The sequence below is a fragment of the Aplysia californica genome, unplaced genomic scaffold (genome assembly GCF_000002075.1).
Source record: "Aplysia californica isolate F4 #8 unplaced genomic scaffold, AplCal3.0 scaffold00349, whole genome shotgun sequence".
In the NCBI taxonomy this organism is placed as follows: domain Eukaryota; kingdom Metazoa; phylum Mollusca; class Gastropoda; order Aplysiida; family Aplysiidae; genus Aplysia; species Aplysia californica.
In genome coordinates, this window is record NW_004797619.1 from 227,078 (window position 1) to 237,622 (window position 10,545).

The 10,545-nt window shown below is 39.5% G+C and overlaps 1 protein-coding gene across 1 annotated transcript in view; it reads left to right on the forward strand.

Annotated features, from left to right (window-relative positions):
* LOC101847509 (anaphase-promoting complex subunit 4) overlaps positions 1-3,290 on the forward strand; it is a gene marked incomplete in the record, with an annotated part of 226,336 nt that extends 223,046 nt beyond the window's left edge. The window contains 2 exon segments of the mRNA XM_013085139.2: positions 186-294; positions 1,869-3,290. Coding sequence (XP_012940593.1) covers positions 186-294; positions 1,869-2,036 — 277 coding nt within the window.
* Positions 3,291-10,545: the final 7,255 nt, after the last annotated feature.

Sequence of the window (10,545 nt, forward strand, 5' to 3'; positions counted from 1 at the left end):
ACACACACACTCACATACGTGCGCGCACACATGTACAAACAATACACTCTCTCACATATCTTCTCCTCCGCTCACACACATCTGTACACATACACATAATAATATAATAGTATGCTTTCGCTCATATGCGTCTTTTTACTCAAACAAATATCACCACTGACTTGTTGTCCTTTGTGTGTCCCCAGACCCGCCCTGAACGCTGGGCCGCTTCTGCCAGCTGCTGGGGTCAACTATCAGACCAATGCCAGTGGACTTGCCATCGCCGTGGGTGGGATTCGAACCACCGCCTCACTGGTGAGCTTTACTTTAGTTTCAGGGCTATGTATGTGTGTGTCATACGACTATACAGGGGCTAACTTTTTGCCATTTTATCAAGATTTACAACATAACAATGTGATCACATTCACGAGAGTGGCTGATCTGTGACGCAATGGGCAGTTCAATCAATGCAAATTTTTACTTTTTGGTTTTTCTTTTGTGCCCACTCGGGTTTCTGCTCCGTACATTATGATCTGAAATCTGGGTTAGCCCGTTTGCCCTTAAAAGCAACCATTTGATATTGGATCTTGAGTTCATCCAACACTAGTATTATAATTTTGACTTAATAAACCTACAATGCATATTATATATTATGTAGATAGATGGACATACCCTTGTACACTGAAATCCGTCATAGTTTTCACGCACGTTGTAAAACTCGTACTTTTCTCTCTGAAGTGCTCATAAATGTTCCATTAACCCACTGACCGACAGTCATCATTGGCGGAGCTGTCGAGAAATAACGACGCAAGGGAGAAAACTGATTATATCTTTGCATTTTTCTTAAGCTCAACAGATCTATTAAGAGTTGATACCCGTTTTATCAAAGCCACTGCTAAAATATACTCATGGAAAAAAGAAAATGTGCCTAGAATTCAAATAACGTGCTTGTGAAACAACTTTCCTCAGAAAATATATTTCTTTTCTATACAATGCACACATCGATAAAAAATGTCATGAGAAGAATGTTTTTTCCTATCAACATCTGTCGTCCTTATCGCTCCTCCTTTTCTCTGTCTTTTACTCTCTAGAAACTCCTGTAATCTTCGATTGTATTATTTATAATAATATTAATGATGATTATATAGCGCACGTCTATGGTCTATGGGGGCTTTACAACTATTACGAGTATTACCCCAGCTGACCCTATAAAAACACTCCGAAATATTTTGGGTTTCCCGAGAAGCATACATACAACACAAGATGTGGATCACTTGCTTTCAAACGCTAATAAACTGACAAGATCTTTTCATGTTTACTCAGGGTACTCATTCCCACCTTAGTGAAGTGACAAAAATTCATGTAAAATGTCTTTCCCATGGAAACGACATCGGGCCCCTAATGGGATACGAACCCACGACCTTACAGTAGTTGAAAGTCTGAGCCACTTATGCCTTGAATATGATCTATTTGTGTTGTGAGTGCTGTAAAACTCTTACTAAAACCAAAAGCTAAGCTAATATTATGCTCACAGGATGTGCCCTTCTAACTTCATCCTAATTTTCCTCCCAGTGTTTCATAGAAATATCCTTGTTTTGTTAGTGAATTTCGTTAAAATGCAGATTCACAAGAGACCTGATTTGGGTAGATAATGATAGCTCTTGGTTTTTGTACGAAGTAAATTTGCCATGGAAGAAACGCGTTTTTTAATTACTTACTTATCTGATTCTGTTGGTAAACATATTCGTATATATACCTTCATTGACCTCCATGTTTGTTTGGGGTTGTTTTTGGGTTTTTTTGTTCGGGGGGGGGGGGGGGTTGGGGGGAGGGGGTAATTTTTATGTTTTCTTACTGTCTTACTCATGCCTTTTTATTTTATCTATCAGCTCCTCAAATCACAAAGAAGAATCCGACTGTTCTTACTGGAAGAGGGGGACGGTGACGACGATGATGATGAGGATGAAGATGGACCCAGAAGTGAGGCAATGATGACCATGTCAAGAGATGGGGAGAATGGAGGAGATGATGATGACAAGGAGAATATGGCTGACTAGTTTAAAGATCTGATGTAGATTTATCATAGATTTTGCACATTTCACATCATTGGGCAAAGTTTATATTCTTATAATTTGTTGTTTTTCTGTGTGTTTCACAGAGTTGTATTTAAGGAATGGAGTCACTGTATCTAGAGCTGCTGATGTCCATGTCGTACATAATAGGCCTACTAAGATTTTTGTTGAAAATCAGGCTTTTAATTTTGTGTTAATGTGCTTATTTATAGTTGCAAATTCCCCTGAAGGTTCACATCATACTTGCAGTAGCTCTCTTGGTGGACCTTTTTATTCCATATTATCTTTTTGGGATACATTAAGCACCACAGCTTGTCAAGTGTGGGTGGTTGGCAGGCTTTGGTGTGGTTTGCTTCTTCGTTCCTATCAAACATTCTGACATCCTTATTATATCTTTTCCTTCTCATTTGTGTTTGTTACTTTTGTAGCACCTCAAATATTCAGCGCATATCGCTAGCCACGTGATTCATCTGCTTAAGTGCCAAGAGACAAATTTTTCAGGAGAAGCAAAAAACTGTTTTATTTCGTTATGCTCGTATCTATGAATGTGAAATTCAGATATATATGATATAATATGAAGTAGGACAATGGTCTGTATCCAACTTTAAAAAAAAAAAAAAGCTTTCTTACATAAGTTAATGGACATGGCGGTTTAGAGCTACCTAAATCTGCGTGATTCAACTGCTTAAGTCACAGTATGACGGCGTCTAGGCATTTTAATCGCGTTAATCAACGCCACTCGCCGAGCATCAGTGGTCGCTTGCATGTTTAAGTGATCAATAAAAGCAAATTATAATAGTTTGTAAGGGTAATTATAAATTTAACAATAATTATGAAGTTATCAGCTTCTAGGGCAGGACTGTTTTTGGCCTTGTGAAGTTGGTAAAACGACCATTCATCTTAACGTTCAATTTGTACTGGATGTTTTCGTACAGTGTGTATCAAAGGTAATGAACGTTTGTGATCAGAACAATTATGTAGCAAACTGACAGCACTGGTTTTTCCCACGTAAGCTGTTGGCAAGGTCTCCATCTTCTAGGAAGTATGAATTGTGAGCTTCTTTACTCATTTGTGAATACAAACAAAACTAAATGATTCAAACAAGAAAATTGCACTCCATTTTGTAGTATTATCTATGTTTATTTCAATTTTATTTCATATTCATTTTTGGATGACGACTCAGTCATCAGACTCTTGTGTGGCACTTGGTTTTTCCAGCATGAGACAATTCGGAGAAAAGCTGTCAGGCCAAAACTCCTTAAAGACCTTCATGTCTGCATATTTGGCAGCTTTGTTGGTCAGCGGGCTCTTATAGAGAGGTTTCAGATGCTGGACTCTTGCAACGCGCTTCTTTTCCACCAGCTTCACTATGATTGCGGGGTGAAACAGACCATTCCAGCTCTGTCTATACTGCATTAGTTGTGGATAGGCTTGTGAGATGCAGATTTCAAGCAGAGGTCGAGTGGGTATAAGGCAGGAGACACAGTAGTACGGTTTAAGGTTTTCTGACACATTCTGGAATACGGCTTGTGTCATCTTCACTATCTGGAGCGGAAAGTGTTTCCGAAGGACTGTCTTGAATTGCTCCACCCAACAGGGATCTTCACATTCACCACTGCCATGTCTCTGTCGCTTTACTTATAGCTGTGGCCTCTCACTAGAAACGAGATTTTCACTTTTTCGTACCTTTACTGGTGGACAACAACAGAAAAGAGAAACCACATCACTGTCCGTTTCTTGTTCTAGACTGTGCACGAGTCACATTAGCTGATTGAATGTGTAGAAAGTAATGAAGCAGCATGCTGGCCGCATTGTTTCCACACTTTTTGCTGACTGTCTCGTCATAGTACAGGTGTACTGTTTTATCACTTAGAGAGTAGATTTTAAAGGAGAAGAAAGATAGCTGCCGCGATTGTACAAATAGTTTGCTGAGTTGTTTGGGCAGCCCAAGTTCTTTGAAAAATCTAAGATTAGAGTAACATGGGTGCTCGGTGAATGATGTTCCCATTTAGCAGCGCATATAAGAACAGTTCGGGGGTTTCAGCCTCAGCTCGGTCCAATGTTGTGTCTTTGGCCTGGAAAAGGCACTTTACATGAATTTCCTATTTGGCTCAGTTCTTTCGGGGATGGACGTTAAACTCTTGAGAACGCGCCTCTTAAATAACCGAATACTACTAATACAGTCGAACCTGTGTAAGACGGCCACCCATTGTCAAGGAGAAAAGTGGCCGTATAAGACAGGTGGCCGTCTTAGGCAGGACTGATCAAGAGGAAGAAAACAAACCATTCCTTTTTGAGCAAACAAACCCTCCCTTTCTGAGGTCCCAACCGAAGGTAGTTGCATTGTTGTTGTTGTTTTCGCTGGGTTTTCTTTTCTTTTGTTGCTGCTTTTGTGTACGGGTGACAATAAAACGAAATGTGTCAAACAAGGAGGACCAAGTGTTATGGTAAAACAAACACACGTACTACCACTCGGAGAACAAGCAACGCTTCTGTCACAAGTTCATGCTGACGTCCATTGTTACTTTGTTACAGACTGGGTAAACAGTGACCACTCATCTCACTTGCTATAATTTGTGTATGGATTCTGGGCGGGGCTTATGGGTTATGAGGGATCACACGCTTCCCTTCCCAGCAGCTGAAAATTAATTTTGTTACCTATTGGTCAACAGTGGGAGGGGCCTACGCAACATGATCAGTTGGAGGGACTACCTAACAACGACAGGTTTTTAGATTATGACGGCTCGCCCACAACGCCAGGGGCCAATGCTGGATTTATGACAAAGCGTAATGGAGTCACTAAGATGGCCGTCTAAGACAGGTGTTATTGCTTTGTGTGATAGGGGTTGTGTGTTGAAATATGGTGGCCGCGGCCACGTTGGACAGGTGCCCGTTTTACACAGTTAAATTATATAGAAAAAACGCAAGGGGGGAAATGGAAAGTGTCCGTTTGTACAGGTGGCCGTCTTATAGAGGTTGCCGTCAGGGCAGGTTTGACTGTAGTGTTGACAGGTCCGTTAAACCTATACCATTTCACAATTTTTTCACTGAAATATGGTCACTGATTAGTCATAAGTGACGCCACAAAGAAAAGTATGCTTGACATCGCTGGTTATTCTGTTGTTAGCATCCTGACATGGCTGGTTCTTCTATTGTGAGCTTTTTTTTAAAACTCTTGCTGAGACTGGCAGCGCTGGTTTTTTCGTATGTGACTTCGTTGGATTAAAGCAGACCCAGCTAGGCGTCATGCCGGGACAATAACCCAGAAAATGATAAAAACTGACATTGCTGGTTTTTGCCCTTGTGCCCTTCATGTATGTTTGCCATTGTAAACCAAATTGCCCTTCTGGGATCAATAAATGTGTAATTTATTTTTTTTAAGTTGTTAAGCATTATAGTATAGATTTATGCTTCGACCGCCCATTGCAATAAAAAATAAACAACATTATGAAATAATTATAGAATAAAAAATGGCTCATTATTTTTTATGATTTTTTGAAGGGCAGGATAAGAAACACTTTCATGAGGTTGACCACTGGATTTAGTGCAGATACCCCTATTTCGAAGCCGTGACTGGGCAGACATGTCTGCCAGCTGGAGTGTAAAATAGGAGCTGGGGAGGGGGTGCACAATGGTTTGCATTTGAATAACCCAACCACCCACAGATAGTTTTCCCAGTCAGGCTGAGCACACTGATCCACCAACGACTCCTGTTGTCATTTTCCCAACGGATTAGTTATTATTCCCCCCACTTGAAATTAAACTAAACAAGCCTACCATATTTCAGAACACTGAACTAAAATGATGTGTAAATTTCTTTGTATTTGTCAAAGCAACACTGCTCATATAAAAAATAGCACCAATTTGTGACTAAATCAACACTTCACGCCCCTCGCGTGCATTTTTCCAGTGCCCAAACTCTGATTGTTGCGGTACCTACCATAACCCTTATAATATATGTATGCCTATGTCCAACCATTATATCTTTGTATTCAGTATGGCAGATATATATGTACTCTGGAAATAAGTCCATTCATTATTTTATGGGAAGAAACAGAGGCAATGATATTTACTTGTTAGTTTTATTTGTCTTAACTCATTCGCTACGTATTATTTTCTCAGCTTGTGGACACATTTTTTTCGGGAGGGCAAAATGAGATGATGACTAGTGCGCTGTTCAAATGTCTTTGAGGCCACAAATTCAAATAAATATCAACATATTGTATACCAACATTTTCAGTATGGTTTGTCGAATACATCTGTAATGTTTATTTGTGTATTTGTCAACTTTGGTTCCTGTAAGAGGCGATTATGCAACACAATTTTGATTGGTTGGATGAGGATAAAATTTGAAAATAAAAAATTTATAATCTTTGGTGAAACTCAAAAAATATGTTTGCACCTACATCAAAATAACCATAAATGAATATAGAATTGGAAAATATTGAAAAATTTGCAGTTATTTACATACATTCTATAATATTTGTACATTTTGATCATAACATCCGATATTTTTTTTTTTTTAAATTATAATCTTGAAAAATGGATCGCGAGCAGAAAAAAAACATGTGTATCTTATATGGAATATCGCCAAAAGTAGTGATTTTGGGGAGAAAAAAATATTTTGACAATTTAGATCTAGACCTAGATATCTAGCACTCAAAAGTATTGATTTCTCAATAACAGTGCATTGACAATTTGAGTCCAGTAGTTTCAATATTATTAAGAAGTGTCCTACATTTCTTTAGTGAGCAAAATACTGATACATTGTGTTGTGTAAAAGTACTAAGACTGGTGTCTGGGCTATAATTTTGGTATCGCGATAAAACAAAGTCGCTTAAACTACGAAATCGCGTTTCAAAACTGAATCTAATCTTACGATTTTCAGTGGAAACGCTTGACCCGGAAGTCAATGTTATATTATAACCTTTATTTTAACATGGATATATATGTGGATTGGAATAAAATCTAAACTAGAATTATAGGTTGGTTCTCGTGCCGTCGGGGGCGGCTTGGCGTACGGAAGACACTTTCACCGCGCAGCTGTCCATGGCTCGTCGTAGCAAATGAGTTAAGCTACCATTTTAGGCTTTAAATTTCAACTCCTCTCTCATTATGCATCTTGGCATCTGTCTTTGATGAGTTAATTGGCGAATGGTTGTTTTTATTTTTCATTTGTTTGTTTTTTTACGAACATAGATGCTGATTCTTTTTCGTCTTTTTTCGGGGGGGATATGGTGCGTTTTAATGGATATTTTGGAGGGGGGTTGGGGGGAAACTGATGGGAGAAGAGTTCTTAGTTTAAGATTTGTTTTGGGTTTTGAAAGCATTGGTGAGAATGATGTGCATTTTGTTTCTGAATTCCTCTGCCATCTAAATTTGAGCTTGTAAATTTGAAGATTGTATACAGGCTTACCATGATGTAGCAAACATGTTCTAATTTTATTGAGTACGTTTAATGGCCGTAATGTTGCATCTTTTTCTAGAGCGTGTTCAACTAGGGTGAATGTTTGTTTATACAGCATAATTATGATTTTTTTGTTTTGACATTATTGTCAAAGAACTGTAATAGGAATAAAATGCTATTCATTTGTTTGTCTCAGTTTGTCTGGAGTCAATAAATGAGTAATTGTTTTTAAAATTTTATTTTATGATTGTTATCATGGTTCCCATGACAATTTTGTCTCCGTAAAAAAATTCACAGAGTTATTCCTGAACTGAAAATAGGCAAGCAATGATATCGTAATGGATAGATGAATAATCTTGATGTATATCATGTTTGCATGTCCTAAAACAGATAGAAACAAGCAGACTTGTTTTGATCAAGTGGTAAAACCTAATTTCAATCAAAGAGGCAAAAGTGCTTGCGAATATTGATATTGTAGCTGAAAGAAAACGAAAAACTTTTGGTCACATATGTGTCTGCCCCGATCATTATCAGTTGTAAAACACCTTGTGCTATTTGGAGCTACATGTCTCGAAAGGCTAAAAGGTGACTTTCCATGAATTTTTTGTTTTTTGGATCTTTTGAAAGTTTAATATCTTCAACTTCATTTAAGATCAAAATAAACAACTATAATCAACTATAAATATTTCATTTTGATTTTTTGAGGTGTGTATGGGGTTTGTTGTGAGCTTGGGTGAAAAGATTTATTATAATGGAATTTGGACCTCAAACCATTTCGGACATTTGGCCTGCTGGTGTGTAGCTGTGAGATTTTTTATAGAACCGTTACCTCATGGCCAGATTGCTTCAGCGTCCTTCATTTGCCCCTTTTTAAAGAGATTTAGACCCCTTTTTGAGCATGAATGGTCTGAAATATAAACAACTCAACGTCACTATGAACGGCTGAGGGCTCTGATTGGTTATACGGGGTAAGAACGGTAACTCCTAGCCTACTATAAGTTTGTTTACGTAAACTGCTCACTTTGTTGTGTAGGCGTGCCGTGCTAGCTCAGTTTTGGACTGTTGATCTTTCAGTTTTGCACTTCGATTCGCCATTGCACTTCGATTTACTTTTATTGTGTTTTAGTGGGTTTTTTAAATTGATTGATCTTCCACTAGATCTCCCCAGGTGGACTCTTTACCAAGAGGCCACCGAGACGGTCTATGTGTGTGTGTGTATGAGTGTGTGTGTGTGTGTGTGTATGCATCTGTGTGTGCGCTCGTGTGTTAATAGGGCTATTGTAAACGTTTAATTAGGAAGCGTAAACATGGCACCTAAGCCGACTCGCGGCCTTCCGAAAGGGGAATGAAGCCATGATAAACAATCTTGTGCGGTATTGAAGGGAGGTAAGTCTAACCAAAGCAGTGGAATCAAAACGTATTATCTGAATTGTGTCCCTTTAATTGTGTATCGTCAACTCTTGCCGACACAAAAACTTGAAAAAGTCACGCGGTTTGACTATGAGATATCATGTTTCTGCCAAAAATAATAAGGAAGTTGTGTACAGTCCCCTAGCGCTACCACCCCCTGGTGGGCTGTGCAGTCCCCTAGCCTAGCGCTGTTTTCTGCATTGGGGGACTGCAAGGAAACCTTACCTATGGTTAAAATAGATGGGAACGTCCACATCAACTTTGCATAGGCTTAATGGGGAATAAGTCTAGTTACGACAATGGATGGCACAAAACTGATTCCAAAGCGCGCTGCCCGACTCCTGCACTGAAATCTAGATAGGAAAGAGGTGTTTTTTTCTGAGGTCCTTGAGATTAGAAAAGACAGTGCACTGCTTTCATGTTTTAAAACCCATTTATTTCATTACTATTACTGGTGTCAAAATATAGATGTCCAAGCGGCTCAATATTTTTTTAAGCCAGTATATCTGCTTCACGACAACGGCGAATGAAGGGGGGGGGGGGGGGGATGGAGTGGAAAGAGTGAGTCTCCTTTAATAGTACTGTACCCAGTTTAAAGTTGTCTCCTCCTGAGATCCCATCGTTTATGATCCTGGTTCATTTAAGATTCCGTTGTTTAAAGAGAAGAAAAAAAAAACAAATTTTATTATTGAAAAATCACCCCAAAGATCCCATTCTGGAGTCTGAAGTTCCCGCTTTTTATGTCATGTTTTACGGAACAAAGAAACCCTTCATGGATCATCCACACTCATACACGATCACATCTCCGCTCTAAATTTCTCGAGGAGAGAGGTACAATGTTCGACTCATGCACAATGAAAGGATCGCACCCAGGTGTGAACTTTTCGACGCCTTTGATTTCTCCGAACATCGAACTACAGCAAGGCGTGATTCGGTTGGCAAGGCCAACAAGGCCGTATCAGATGGGATCACATCGAACTGAGATTTGATTGGTGGTTTTGTTTCCCTGACCATCTATCAGGTGTGCATCCGAATTTGCTAGACAGATTTTGCTCCTGTACTCTGGAACTGTCCGATCGCCTTTCTGTAATGCTGTGCTAGCCTTTCTTTCTTCGAATTGCAATTGGTGTGTTTACAACACAATGATGAGTTACTACCTGAATATAAGAGGTGATTTTGGTCTGAGATAAAGGAAAGCAATAAATACTTGACATGTAAAGGGGGAGGGGGAGCAATAAGTGAAATGCGCTTTATTATTATTAATAGGCTAAGGAACCTTCTCACTTTGGCCAGGAAACACAAACTGCAATGGTATATCACCGGTTCATCCGGCCTTGCCAAGATGATCCTGCAAGGCAGCGTCCAGGGGAAAAGGAGCAGAGGTAGAGCGAAGAAGAGTTGGGTGGACAACGTCAAGAAATGGACAGGACTGGAATATTTGCGCACCAGTACACTTTGTAAATGTGTATCTCTTTTAAAAGACAAAGGACACTGTGCGTGCGTCCGTCCGTCCGTCTGTCCGTCCATCCGTCCATCCACCCATCCATCCATCCATCCATCCATCCGTCCATCCATCCATCCATCTATTTATTTATCTACCTTCCTCCCTCCCTACCTACCTCCCTACCTACCTACCTACCTACCTACCTACCTACCTACCTACCTACCTACCTACCT